The following is a 16057-nucleotide window of genomic DNA, read 5'->3' as shown; positions in this document are numbered from 1 at the left end:
AGAGTATTAGTAATCTACTACTGTTGCACCAGAGTATTATTAATCTACTACTGTTGCACCAGAGTATTGTTAATATACTACTGTTGTACCAGAGTATTATTAATATACTACTGTTGCACCAGAGTATTATTAATCTACTACTGTTGCACCAGAGTATTATTAATCTACTACTGTTGTACCAGAGTATTATTAATCTACTGTTGTTGTACCAGAGTATTATTAATCTACTAGTGTTGTACCAGAGTATTATTCATCTACTACTGTTGTACCAGAGTATTATTAATCTGCTACTGTTGTACCAGAGTATTATTCGCCTACTGTTGTTGTACCAGAGTATTATTCATCTACTACTGTTGTACCAGAGTATTATTAATCTACTACTGTTGTACCAGAGTATTATTAATCTATAATGTTGTACCAGAGTATTAGTCATCTACTGTTGTACCAGAGTATTATTAATCTCTACTGTTGTACTAGAGTATTAGTAATCTATAATGTTGTACCAGAGTATTATTCATCTACTGTTGTACCAGAGTATTATTAATCTACTACTGTTGCACCAGAGTATTATTAATATACTACTGTTGTACCAGAGTATTATTAATCTACTGTTGTACCAGAGTAGTATTAATCTACTACTGTTGTACCAGAGTATTATTAATATACTACTGTTGTACCAGAGTATTATTAATCTACTACTGTTGTACCAGAGTATTATTAATCTACTACTGTTGCACCAGAGTATTATTAATCTACTGTTGTACCAGAGTATTATTAATCATCTACTGTTGTACCAGAGTATTATTAATCGTCTACTGTTGTACCAGAGTATTATTAATCTATTACTGTTGTACCAGAGTATTATTAATCATCTACTGTTGTACCAGAGTATTATTAATCTACTACTGTTGTACCAGAGTATTATTAATCTACTACTGTTGTACCAGAGTATTATTAATCTACTGTTGTTGTACCAGAGTATTATTAACCTACTACTGTTGTACCAGAGTATTATTAATCTACTACTGTTGTACCAGAGTATTATTAATCTACTGTTGTTGTACCAGAGTATTATTAATCTACTACTGTTGTACCAGAGTATTATTAATCTACTACTGTTGTACCAGAGTATTATTAATCTACTACTGTTGTACCAGAGTATTATTAATCTACTACTGTTGTACCAGAGTATTATTAATCTATTGTTGTACCAGAGTATTATTAATCTACTACTGTTGTACCAGAGTATTATTAATATACTACTGTTGTACCAGAGTATTATTAATCTACTACTGTTGTACCAGAGTATTATTAATCTACTACTGTTGTACCAGAGTATTATTAATCTACTACTGTTGTACCAGAGTATTATTAATCTATACTGTTGTACCAGAGTATTATTCATCTACTGTTGTACCAGAGTATTATTAATCTCTACTGTTGTACCAGAGTATTATTAATCTACTACTGTTGCACCAGAGTATTATTAATCTACTACTGTTGTACCAGAGCATTACTAATCTACTACTGTTGTACCAGAGTATTATTAATCTACTACTGTTGTACCAGAGTATTATTAATCTAATGTTGTTGTACCAGAGTATCATTAATCGACTACTGTTGTACCAGAGTATTATTCATCTACTACTGTTGTACCATAGTATTATTAATCTACTACTGTTGTACCAGAGTATTATTAATCTACTACTGTTGTACCAGAGTATTATTAATATACTACTGTTGCACCAGAGTATTATTAATCTAATGTTGTACCAGAGTATTATTAATCATCTACTGTTGTACCAGAGTATTATTAATCATCTACTGTTGTACCAGAGTATTATTAATCTACTACTGTTGTACCAGTGTTATTAATCATCTACTGTTGTACCAGAGTATTATTAATCTACTACTGTTGTACCAGAATATTATTAATCTACTACTGTTGTACCAGAGTATTATTAATCTACTGTTGTTGTACCAGAGTATTATTAACCTACTACTGTTGTACCAGAGTATTATTAATCTACTACTGTTGTAACAGAGTATTATTAATCTACTGTTGTTGTACCAGAGTATTATTAATCTACTACTGTTGTACCAGAGTACTATTAATCTACTACTGTTGTACCAGAGTATTATTAATCTACTACTGTTGTACCAGAGTATTATTAATCTACTACTGTTGTACCAGAGTATTATTAATCTACTACTGTTGTACCAGAGTATTATTAATCTACTACTGTTGTACCAGAGTATTATTAATCTACTACTGTTGTACCAGAGTATTATTAATCTACTGTTGTACCAGAGTATTATTAATCGACTACTGTTGTACCAGAGTATTATTAATATACTGTTGTACCAGAGTATTATTAATCTACTGTTGTACCAGAGTATTAGTAATCTACTACTCTTGTACCAGAGTATTATTAATCTACTGTTGTACCAGAGTATTATTAATCTACTGGTGTACCAGAGTATTATTAATCTACGGTTGTACCAGAGTATTATTAATCTACGGTTGTACCAGAGTATTATTAATCTACTGTTGTGCCAGAGTATTATTAATCTACTGTTGTACCAGAGTATTATTAATCTACTGTTGTACCAGAGTATTATTAATCTACTGTTGTACCAGAGTATTGTTAATCTACTGTTGTACCAGAGTATTATTAATCTACTACTGTTGTACCAGAGTATTATTAATCTACTACTGTTGTACCAGAGTATTATTAATCTACTGTTGTACCAGAGTATTATTCATATACTGTTGTACCAGAGTATTATTCATATACTGTTGTACCAGAGTAGTATTAATCTACTGTTGTTGTACCAGAGTATTATTCATCTACTACTGTTGTACCATAGTATTATTAATCTACTACTGTTGTACCAGAGTATTATTAATCTACTACTGTTGTACCAGAGTATTATTAATATACTACTGTTGCACCAGAGTATTATTAATCTAATGTTGTACCAGAGTATTATTAATCATCTACTGTTGTACCAGAGTATTATTAATCATCTACTGTTGTACCAGAGTATTATTAATCTACTACTGTTGTACCAGTGTTATTAATCATCTACTGTTGTACCAGAGTATTATTAATCTACTACTGTTGTACCAGAGTATTATTAATCTACTACTGTTGTACCAGAGTATTATTAATCTACTGTTGTTGTACCAGAGTATTATTAACCTACTACTGTTGTACCAGAGTATTATTAATCTACTACTGTTGTAACAGAGTATTATTAATCTACTGTTGTTGTACCAGAGTATTATTAATCTACTACTGTTGTACCAGAGTACTATTAATCTACTACTGTTGTACCAGAGTATTATTAATCTACTACTGTTGTACCAGAGTATTATTAATCTACTACTGTTGTACCAGAGTATTATTAATCTACTACTGTTGTACCAGAGTATTATTAATCTACTACTGTTGTACCAGAGTATTATTAATCTACTACTGTTGTACCAGAGTATTATTAATCTACTGTTGTACCAGAGTATTATTAATCTACTACTGTTGTACCAGAGTATTATTAATATACTGTTGTACCAGAGTATTATTAATCTACTGTTGTACCAGAGTATTAGTAATCTACTACTCTTGTACCAGAGTATTATTAATCTACTGTTGTACCAGAGTATTATTAATCTACTGGTGTACCAGAGTATTATTAATCTACGGTTGTACCAGAGTATTATTAATCTACTGTTGTGCCAGAGTATTATTAATCTACCGTTGTACCAGAGTATTATTAATCTAATGTTGTACCAGAGTATTATTAATCTACTGTTGTACCAGAGTATTGTTAATCTACTGTTGTACCAGAGTATTATTAATCTACTACTGTTGTACCAGAGTATTATTAATCTACTACTGTTGTACCAGAGTATTAGTAATCTACTGTTGTACCAGAGTATTATTCATATACTGTTGTACCAGAGTATTATTCATATACTGTTGTACCAGAGTAGTATTAATCTACTGTTGTTGTACCAGAGTATTATTAACATACTACTGTTGTACCAGAGTATTATTAATCTACTACTGTTGTACCAGAGTATTATTAATCTACTACTGTTGTACCAGAGTATTATTAATCTACTACTGTTGTACCAGAGTATTATTAATCTACTATTGTTGTACCAGAGTATTGTTAATCTACTGTTGTACCAGAGTATTATTAATATACTGTTGTACCAGAGTATTATTAATCTACTACTGTTGTACCAGAGTATTATTAATCTACTGTTGTACCAGAGTATTATTAATCTACTACTGTTGTACCAGAGTATTATTAATCTACTACTGTTGTACCAGAGTATTATTAATCTACTGGTGCACCAGAGTATTATTAATCTACTGTTGTACCAGAGTATTATTAATCTACTGTTGTACCAGAGTATTATTAATCTAATACTGTTGTACCAGAGTATTATTAATCTACTGTTGTACCAGAGTATTATTAATCTACTACTGTTGTACCAGAGTATTATTAATCTACTACTGTTGTACCAGAGTATTATTAATCTACTGTTGTACCAGAGTATTATTAATCTACTACTGTTGTACCAGAGTATTATTAATCTACTACTGTTGTACCAGAGTATTATTAATCTACTACTGTTGTACCAGAGTATTATTAATCTACTGTTGTATCAGAGTATTATTAATATACTGTTGTACCAGCGTATTATTAATCTACTACTGTTGTACCAGAGTATTATTAATCTACTGTTGTACCAGAGTATTATTAATCTACTGTTGTACCAGAGTATTATTAATCTACTGGTGTACCAGAGTATTATTAATCTACTGTTTTTTTCTTTTTTTAATTCAGATAATGGTTGAAGAAGTGCGTCTTTAGTCGACGGCGAAAGATTGGACGTGTTTCGGCTGTCCTAACTGGGGTGGGTAGTTCATTCCACCATTGTGGGGCAAGGACTGAGAATAGGCGACTTCTCTTTGATGACCCTCCCGGAGCTTGGATAGGAGTAGGTCTGAGGCGGCCAGAAGATGCAGAGCGTAGGGGTCTTGAGGGTGTGTAGTTAGAGACCATTGACCGGAGGTAGGCGGGAGCAGTTCCCTTTGCCGCACGGTATGCTAGGTCGAGGGCCTTGAAGCGGATTCGTGCAGCAATGGGGAGCCAGTGCAGGTCCCTAAGAAGTGGGGTGACATGGGCCGACTTCGGTAGGTTTGAGATCAGGCGGGCCGCTGCGTTCTGAATGAGTTGAAGAGGCTTAGTGGCAGTGGCCGGGAGGCCAGCGAGCAGTGCGTTGCAGTAGTCGAGGCGGGAGATGACTGTTGATTGGACGAGGAGTTGGGTGGCTTCTTTTGTCAGGAAGGGGCGGATCCTTCTGACGTTGCTCAGGAGGAATCGGCAGGTTCTGGTTGTCGCTGCGATGTGAGCAGAGAAGTTCAACTGGTCGTCGAGGACAACACCAAGGTTCTTGGCGGTCGGGGACGTGGTCACAGCTGCATTCTCGACTGTGATGGAAAGGTCGGTCAGGGGGGAGGATTTGGCCGGCAGGTGGAGCAATTCTGTTTTGCTTAGGTTCAGTTTGAGGTGGTTGGTCGTCATCCAGGCGGAGATGTCGGACAGACAGGCCGAGATCCGCTCAGAGACGTGGATATCTGAGGGAGGGAAGGAGAGGAAGAGTTGAGTATCGTCGGCATAACAGTGGTAGGAGAAGCCATGAGATGTGATAATGTTACCCAGTGATTTAGTGTAGAGGGAGAAGAGAAGGGGTCCTAAAACCGAGCCCTGGGGGACACCCGTCCGCAGGGGGCGGGTGGCCGACAGGGTCCCTCTCCATGACACTTGGTAGGAGCGGTCATTGAGGTATGATGACAACCATGTCAGCGCAGAGCCAGCCACTCCCATTCCTGCGAGGGCCGCGAGGAGGATCTGGTGGTTGACTGTGTCGAAGGCTGCAGATAGATCTAGGAGAATCAGGACAGAGGAGAGGCCTTTCGCTTTTGCTAAGTGAAGTGCCTCTGTGACCGCAATGAGGGCTGTCTCTGTGGAGTGACCAGTCCTGAAGCCTGACTGATTAGGGTCTAGGACAGGGCTATTCAACTAAATTGTTCAGGGGGCCACATTGTCAGAAACCCAAGGGGCCAGGGGCCGGACTGCCACGGCGCCTCCCCGTGCTATGAATATATGTACACTCAGGGGTGTAAAGTACTTGAGTAATTGTACTTCGTTGCAATACTTAAGTACTGTTTTGGGGGATTTGTACTTTACTCGAGTATTATTAGGTTTGTATACTTTGTACTTTTACTCCATTACATTTCAGAGAAAAAATACATACTTTTTACTCCTTACATTTAAAATGCAGACCTACAAAGTACAAAGTACAAATCTCACAGGTCCAACCATTTAATTAGTATATTTTAATTGTTTATCTGGCCGAACTAACGTTAACGTTATTAATCCTGCGACCGCAGGTAAACAGCCAATCAAATCCCCATCAATGGAAAATGAACCCGCCCATACCCATGCTGATTGGTCCTTGTGCAACACTAGAAAGCAGGGATCTTTGATTAAACACCTGCTATCAGAAGAATAGACAGTCAGATCCGCATTATGCTGTGGTTAATATTGTGATATTATTCAGGGTACTCCAGTATTCTGTCTTCTGTCTGTCTTCAGCATTGTCTATCGCAGAACACATTCCATTGTGGGCAGAGTGTATGCTTGGTTTCATTCCAGCCTTGCCTAAACACCAGCTGATGATTTCACTAATTGGCTCACCTCTTCAACTAACTCACCTGGTGCAATGTATAGTTAAAATGAAAACTTGGCCCACGATGGAATGAATTTGAGACCCCTGGTCTATCCCTTTCAAAAAAAAAATTACGTTTACTTTTTAGTACTTAAGTACATTTAAAAGTAGGACTTTTTGACTTTTACTCAAGTGTGTTTTTAGCCAGATACTTTGACTTTTACTTGAGTCAGATTTTGAGACGGTACCCATACTTTCACTTAAGTATAATTTCTGGGTACTTTTTACACCCCGACACAACACGCAACCACATTTTCACAACTTTTATTTAACTACATTGCAAAAGTAGTATACTTTTCAAAAAAAGTGCTTCATTTATGTGCCACATCTGCAACATCTCCTGCAAAAAGTGCTTCATTTATGACTGTGCAACAACTGCAACATCTCCTCTTCAACATTTCAATATAAAAATAAAATAAAAAACAAACAAGTGCATGATGTGCATCTGAACATTCTAACATCAACACTTGAACAAAAAAACACATTTATAGTGCAGCTGAGCTTATGAAAAAGTGCTTCATGTCTGTGCAACAACAGCAAATCACAGCATCTTATTAGCACTTATTGTCCACTCTTAACTCTCAAACATCAGGGGGGTGGGGGGCAGACAGGCCTAGCCTACATACACACATCTAATGAGAGCGATTGCACTTCTTTGACTGGGCAATGGCAGAGAAAGAGGGTTCATAGGAAGTGAGGGCTACCCGCAAACAGTGATGCAAATGCTCATTTGTCAAGGAGGCACGGTTGCTTGTTTTAATGGCATTAATGTGAGAGAAACTGGATTCACAGGTGTATGTTGAGCCAAACATTGTTAGCACAGATATTGCCAGCGTTTTTATTTTGGGGAATGTCTTGACATGAATACACTTTATCCAAAATGTTGTGGTGGATTCATTCTCAAGTGCTTGCTTCAGAGCAGATGATGCTTGCATGTCAATTATTTCAAGTTGCAGGAGACCTTCATCAATGTGAAGTGATGCAAGGAACTCTTGTCCTTTTGTGGAAATAGCAGCTACATTGGCAAATGGGTTGCTCACAAAATGCATCAATTCTCTGGACATGTCAAATTCATCAAATCGACTTGCAAAGTTTTCCCTCAATTTATCAATTAAATCTGTCATTAATTGAGTGACTTTTGGCTCAATTGTGCGTGTTAACGTTGACATGAAAAGAAAAAAGTAAAAAAAAAAAATATTAAATTTTTTTTATTTATTTTTTATTATTATCATGTAATCTTTGGCGGGCCGTTCAGAATCATCCCGCGGGCCGGATCTGGCCCGCGGGCCGCCAGTTGAATAGCCCTGGTCTAGGAGGTCATTCTGTTGTACCAGAGTATTATTAATCTACTGTTGTACCAGAGTATTATTAATCTACTGGTGTACCAGAGTATTATTAATCTACGGTTGTACCAGAGTATTATTAATCTACTGTTGTACCAGAGTATTATTAATCTACTGTTGTACCAGAGTATTATTAATCTACTGTTGTACCAGAGTATTATTAAACTAATACTGTTGTACCAGAGTATTATTAATCTACTGTTGTACCAGAGTATTATTAATCTAATACTGTTGTACCAGAGTATTATTAATCTACTGTTGTACCAGAGTATTATTAATCTACTACTGTTGTACCAGAGTATTATTAATCTACTGGTGTACCAGAGTATTATTAATCTACTGTTGTACCTGAGTATTATTAATCTACTGTTGTACCAGAGTATTATTAATCTACTGGTGTACCAGAGTATTATTAATCTACTGGTGTACCAGAGTATTATTCATCTACTGTTGTACCATAGTATTATTAATCTACTGTTGTACCATAGTGTTATTAATCTACTACTGTTGTACCAGAGTATTATTAATCTACTGTTGTACCAGAGTATTATTAATCTACTACTGTTGTACCAGAGTATTATTAATATACTACTGTTGTACCAGAGTATTATTAATCTACTACTGTTGTACCAGAGTATTATTAATCTACTGGTGTAACAGAGTATTATTAATCTACTGTTGTACCAGAGTATTATTAATCTACTGTTGTACCAGAATATTATTAATCTACTGGTGTACCAGAGTATTATTAATCTACTGGTGTACCAGAGTATTATTAATCTACTGGTGTACCAGAGTATTATTAATCTACTGTTGTACCAGAGTATTATTAAGCTAATACTGTTGTACCAGGGTATTATTAATCTACTGTTGTACCAGAGTATTATTAATCTAATACTGTTGTACCAGAGTATTATTAATCTACTGTTGTACCATAGTATTATTAATCTACTACTGTTGTACCAGAGTATTATTAATCTACTGGTGTACCAGAGTATTATTAATCTACTGTTGTACATGCATATTATTAATCTACTGTTGTACCAGAGTATTATTAATCTACTGGTGTACCAGAGTATTATTAATCTACTGTTGTACCATAGTATTATTAATCTACTGTTGTACCAGAGTGTTATTGATCTACTGTTGTACCAGAGTATTATTAATCTACTGTTGTACCAGCGTATTATTAATCTACTGTTGTACCAGAGTATTATTAATATACTACTGTTGTACCAGAGTATTGTTAATCTACTACTGTTGTACCAGAGTATTATTAATCTACTACTGTTGTACCAGAGTATTATTAATCTACTGTTGTACCAGATTATTATTAATTTACTGGTGTACCATAGTATTATTAATCTACTGTTGTACCAGAGTGTTATTGATCTACTGTTGTACCAGAGTATTATTAATCTACTGTTGTACCAGCGTATTATTAATCTACTGTTGTACCAGAGTATTATTAATATACTACTGTTGTACCAGAGTATTGTTAATCTACTACTGTTGTACCAGAGTATTATTAATCTACTACTGTTGTACCAGAGTATTATTAATCTACTGTTGTACCAGGTTATTATTAATTTACTGGTGTACCAGAGTATTATTAATCTACTACTGTTGTACAGAGTATTTTTAATCTACTGTTGTACCAGAGTATTATTAATCTACTGGTGTACCAGAGTATTATTAATCTACTGTTGTACCAGAGTATTATTAATCTACTGTTGTACCAGAGTATTATTAATCTACTGTTGTACCAGAGTATTATTAATCTACTGTTGCACCAGATCATGTTGCATTTCTCCTGCAGCGACCAGCGCAGCCACTTCCCACACTCCTACTCAGAGAGTGTGGACGACATCATATTATGTTGAATAAATTATCTATCTTTCTGATCTATAAATGCTCGTTCACATCTAATCTGGCCTCGTGGAGGCAAACCACAAAGAAAGAAAAACCTGACCCAACGAGGGTTTTGGCTGTGCCCTCCTCCAAGCATGCATCTCTCTAACCTTATCTCGCAGGTGATGCTCTGCAGCCTCTATGTTCAATGGATCATCAAAGTCAGTAGGTCCTGAGAGAAGAGAGAGAGAGAGAGAGAGAGAGAGAGAGAGAGAGAGAGAGAGAGAGAGAGAGAGAGAGAGAGAGAGAGAGAGAGAGAGAGAGAGAGAGAGAGAGAGAGAGAGAGAGAGAGAGAGAGAGAGAGAGAGAGAGAGAGAGAGAGAGAGAGAGAGAGAGAGAGAGAGAGAGAGAGAGAGAGAGAGAGAGAGAGAGGAGAGAGGGGGGAGAGAGAGAGAGAGAGAGAGAGAGAGAGAGAGAGAGAGAGATAGGGGGGAGAGAGAGAGACAGCGAGAGAGAGACAGAGAGAGAGAGAGGGGGAGAGAGAGAGAGAGAGAGGGGGGGATAGAGAGAGAGGGGGAGAGAGTGGGGGGGAGAGAGAGAGAGACAGGAGACAGATAGAGAGAGAGGAGGGGGGGGGAGAGAGAGAGCCAGAGAGAGAGACAGAGGAGAGAGCGAGAGAGGAAAAGAGAGAGTAAGATAGAAGAGAGAAAGAGAGAATAAGAGAGAAAGCGAGATAGAAAAGAGCTGAGAGTAAGAGAGAGTGTGAGAGATTAAGAGAGTAAAAGAGAGTGAGAGCAAGAGTGAGGGAGAGAGAGCAAGAGAGAGTGAGAAAGTAGAGTGAGACAGAGAGAGAAAGAAAGTACAAGACACTTCTAAGTGAAAGTAATACACTTTAGAAACCATCTTGCAAAGCGCCCCTTCACAGACACCCCACAACTATTTCCCCCCCCCCCCCCCCCGGTCCTCTTATCCTGTTAGCCAGTGGTATTGTCATCTTGGATTTAACAAACCACCATAATCAGCCCCTGTTGCCGTGGCGACACCATATGCAGAGAGTGTGAGGCGTTGGACTGTTACCAAGAGATAAAATGGTGTCTAGCCTGAGAGCATGCTCCCTCATTAAAGAGTTAAGCTCTGGGCTATGACCAGGCACTGGGGTTCATCATCATCATCACTAGTGTGTGACTCTGGAGAAGACGGTAAGTGCATTTCCCTGCCGTGTTCCTTTAACAGCTAACTTATGGTTCCGGTAAAACTTAATATCATTTTCCAGTTTTCCATATTACCATCTAATACTAGGGGTGGGGGAAAAAATCGATACGTAGTAGTATCGCGATACTTTGCGTGGCGATACTGTATCGATACAGGGACGCCAAGTATCGATATTTAATTATTTATAAAAAAAAAAAAATCTTTTTGTATAAGGAAGTTGCATTGTTAATTTCAATACCTGTAATAGTACAGTAGTCCACACACACGCAAACATGTGCATTCAGTTAAGTTGGAATGTAATACAAACAGTTCAGTTTGTCAGGTACATGCGACACAGATTACAGTGTTTACATCTGTCTGCTTGAGAAAATACCATATTCTGCAATAAAAATGATTGAAGTGAGATGAACAGACTGAACACTTTATTTGATTAGATAAAACATGTTGACAAAGTTTTACTTTGCAGTTGAAAAAAGGTAATAAATCGCAATATATCGCAATATTAACACTTTGATTGCCAGCTATTTATCGCTTTAGTCAATGAGAGGACGGGGATATTTGCGAACGCATAAACTATATCTTAAATTATGGCTATGTGTCTAATACAACCGTCTCTTATCAATGACTTGCTTGCAGTCAACATGTACGAAACGGATTGTTTTTTCATCAGTACATTTCCGTTTTATACCGTTTTGAATACGAGTATAGTTTTGAAGATTTCTAGTGATTCCAGAAAAATCCGTGAAAATAGCCATTTACTGGAATACACAAAACACGTTGTAATTTTTTGGCCTATTTATGAATCGTTTTCAAATAAACGCTAGATTATCGATAGTATGTGTATTTATGCACGCTAGAGAAGCAGGCTGAAAAATCGATTATCTATGCCCTGCCTGACGCTAGCGCCACACACACACATATGAGACACATTGTGAAATACGTGAAAAAACATCTGATTAGTACCCAAGACTGGTAAAATAAAGTCCTTACCTCACATCAGATGTTCTGCAAAAAGATTATTCCAATTCCTGATCGCCATTCCAAATATCGATTGCGTTTATTGATCCAACGATCCAACCTCGAAACACATAATCCACACTGCTTCCAGTCCCATCAATGAATGCAATATTCTCAGGTTACATTGCCTCAGAAGTAAAATGTGGAATTCGGAGTTTTTCCCCCCCATGCATTTCCATTGACTCCAATCCAATGGGTGCAATACCATCCGGGAGACGATAGGGGGCGGTATTTGCCCTTTTCGAGGTCAGAGCCAGTCCCAATGATAACGTGAGGCTGGATGGATGAAAATTTTATGGATATCGCTAATAAAAGAAATAACGATTAAATAACAAGATTTCTCGTTGTTGGCACTCAACGCATGGCGGCCAACAACGAGATTTCTCGTCGTTGGCACTCAATGTGTTAATATCGCAATACTATCGTATTGTGACTCAAGTATGGTGATAGTATCGTATCGTGAGGCCTCTGGTGATTCCCAGCCCTATCTAATACCATCTATTACCATTGATTGACATCCATTGCCATATTGCCATCTAAGGCCATGGAAATAACATGCATGAATTAGGCGCTCACGATGATAATTTCCCCCTTGATTATGTTTACAGATGAGAGAGGGGGGGCATGGTATGATTGGATTAAGGTTCTTGGTCTCATTGTTCTTGGTCTCATTGGGTGCTCAGAAAGGCATTATCGTTATTGTTGCATGCAAAAGGGGGCGGATGGTCGGCAGGTACATTTCTCTCACAACCCTATCGTTAAAGGTAGAGTGGTCAAACAGCAACCTCTAGGCGAACAATGACAACATGGTACTGAGCTTTGTTTACAATTTTAGATTTTTGTCTGATGTGTGGATTGGATTTCAGTGGGTATTATAGGGGAGGTGTTGCTACTCCTGGCCACACTTCAGGCTCTAATAATGTACCAAGAGAGCTCTGGAGAGATCCACAGTATAATTAAGTTACTGAACTCCAACCCACACGTCAGACCAAGACAAAAAAAGCAAATTAAGTGCAATACCAAGCGAGGCTATTTTACGCCTAGAGGTCACTGTTTGACAGCATTACAGATTATACCTTTAACAATGGGGATGAGGTTTCATGGTTTGTGCTCCAGTACCAAGGAGCATACCTCCTCTCCCCTGACTGTTTATTAGGGGTGGAGGGGAAACCCATACATTGATATATGGCAATATTTTGCATGCTGATATTATGCCGCTACACTGAAATATTTTTTTATTAAATTAAAAACAATAATACTTTTTTTCTCCCCTTGACAATCCCATTTTGCTGCAATGAGATGATTGGAGTGAGGTTAACAGAGTGAAAACGTTATCCTATTAGATAAAACAGATGATGTTTTCCATTGGGGAGGTAATTTGCAGTTGAAAAAGGCAATAGATCAGTATTTATAGTATTGTATCGGGGCCTCTGGTGATTCCCAGCCCTACACTTTAACACAAAATGTTAGGGCTGTCAATCAAGAATACCATTACAATATGAATAGGTTGAAGTTAAGCAAATTCTAATGACATTTTAATATTAAGGGTGAAACATACATATTATTACCACATCGAGGTGTAAAATACTTTTAATTGACAAGTTCATTGTGTGTAGTATTTACTATTATGGGTAGTACCAATAGGACACTATCATTAGGCATAGGGCTGTTCTTTGTAACACACATGGATTGACTTGTATTGCCGGTAAATCTTTCCACAATCACCAAAAAAGGTGCATTTTAAGTTCACCTCACATCAATGTTTTGTATTTATTTACATTAGAATGGGACTTTGATATTAAAATGCATGTATCTTTTTCAAATTTGAATTAAATTCCAATATCTTTTTTTTATCCACTTTTTCTCCTCCTATTTTCTGTAGTTTTCCTCCCATCCCAATTTGAGTAGTTATGCCAATTCCCCCCTCCCCTTCCTGGTCGTTGCGCGCATGTGCCCCCCACTGGCCGGTCTAGGGAGCCCTGAAGTCTATCACATGCTTCCTCCAATACATAGGAGACAGCCAGCAGCATCTTTTCACCTGGCAGCGAGGACTCTCATTGGTGAAGTGTAAGGTCACACTACCTTCACCATTTCCCTCCCTCGCTGTGCAGGCGCTCTGACCGACCTGTAGGAGTCGCTGTTTACAACGACCAGATTACCACCCACCGGCTTCCCTCCTGCTGACACTGCCAATTGTGCCAGTATGACGACCGGCCAAGCCGGAGGCACTGCCGACAGCCGGATTCGATACCAGTGTCTCTGCGGTGGTAGACAGACGCTTAGTACGCTGTGCTACCCGGCCGCCCAATTAAATTCCAATATTGAAATTAATTCTGACAGCCCTAATACACCTTCAATTTGAGGGAGAATGAAAGGGGATGACAATTACCATGTTAGCACTTCGATGTGAGTGGGAACCTGTTAAGTTTGTGCAAATGGCCTACTGTTCAACATGTAAACCATTCATGTATGTGTGTTATATATATACATATATATATTATTAAAGAAATTGTCTCGTCTTTAAAACAAACAAACAAAAGGTACATTTCATGTTCAACTTACGGTAAACAAGGAGTTTAATCCCCAAACCACGTCCTGGAAAAGATGAAGAAAAAGGAAGAGTTATTATTGGACATTCATGAACAGCAGCTCCAACGGATCACCACCTTAACGCGGTGGGGCAGTTTGTGCGTCTCAATGAGCCCTAGAGCTATGTCGGCAGGAGGCTTGTACTCCTAGCAGGGTCACACAAGCCGAACAGGTCGAAGGAGAGAGACCAGACGAAGAGTGATCCAACTGGTCCTCCAGGTTGGGGGTTGGGCTGAGGGCCGATAACCCGCTCCCGGAAAAACACTTTATTACAGAAACCAGAAACAGAGCAAATTCACACAATCTTCTAGACGCCATAGCCAGTCCTTCTTGCAACAGGAGAGACACCATGACACCCAAGGGCCAAAGCCGAGGGGACGCCTTTGGGCCGAATAGGCCACTAGTGCATCCGAAGGAAACCATGAAAATTGGGAATTGGAACGTACGAACACTGTACAGGAGCGGCAACATTGCCATAGTAGCAAGAGAGATGACAACCAGAGGAATATGCACAGTAGAGAAAGAAAGAAAAGAGGCAGGGTGGAGCTCATGGCCTGAAGCAAGAACAACGGCAGCTGACCGGGAGAAGTGGAAACGCTCTGTGAAGGCCTTATGTGCCACTATGCACGAAGTGGATAGGTAACAGGTAACATTCATGAACAGACATGCTTACAATACCCCTGGTTGCACGTCACACAACAGTGCAGCAAGAAGAGATTGCTAAGATAATGACTAACAAAAACAAAGAAAAACTTGAATGTCAACAGAAGGTCTGACTGCTCTGACTGTAATATTAATCATTACCTATGAGACACTGTGCATTCATACCCTGATCAACACACACACGTATAACTGACTATGGATACAATCTTTAACCTGAGCTTCGCAGAAGAGAAGAGTAGACACACAGAGAGAATGAGAGTAGAGAAACAGAGAATGAGAGAAGAGAACCCGAGAGAGAGAATGAGTAGACAGAGAGAGAATGAGAGTAGAGAAACAGAGAGAGAGAATGAGTAGAGACAGAGAGAGAATGAGAGTAGAGAAACAGAGAGAATGAGAGATGAGAAACGGAGAGAATGAGAGTAGAGAAACAGAGAGAATGAGAGTAGAGAAACAGGGAGAATGAGAGATGAGAAACTGAGAGAATGAGAGTAGATAAACAGAGAGAGAATGAGAGAAGAGAAACAGAGAGGTAATGAGAGTAGAGAAACAGGGAGAATGAGAGATGAGAAAC

General features: G+C 38.2%; 1 protein-coding gene across 1 annotated transcript in view; it reads right to left on the bottom strand.

Annotated features, from left to right (window-relative positions):
- ube2f (ubiquitin-conjugating enzyme E2F (putative)) overlaps positions 1-16057 on the bottom strand; it is a 179204-nt gene that overhangs the window by 49064 nt on the left and 114083 nt on the right. Inside the window, 3 exon segments of the mRNA XM_084315096.1 lie at positions 10176-10228; positions 10231-10237; positions 14797-14829. Coding sequence (XP_084171222.1) covers positions 10176-10228; positions 10231-10237; positions 14797-14829 — 93 coding nt within the window.

The sequence above is a fragment of the Notolepis coatsorum genome (assembly GCF_963971535.1).
Source record: "Notolepis coatsorum genome assembly, chromosome: 5".
NCBI lineage: Eukaryota > Metazoa > Chordata > Actinopteri > Aulopiformes > Paralepididae > Notolepis > Notolepis coatsorum.
Note: the sequence above shows the minus strand (reverse complement) of the source record. Positions and strands in the feature narration are given on the sequence as shown.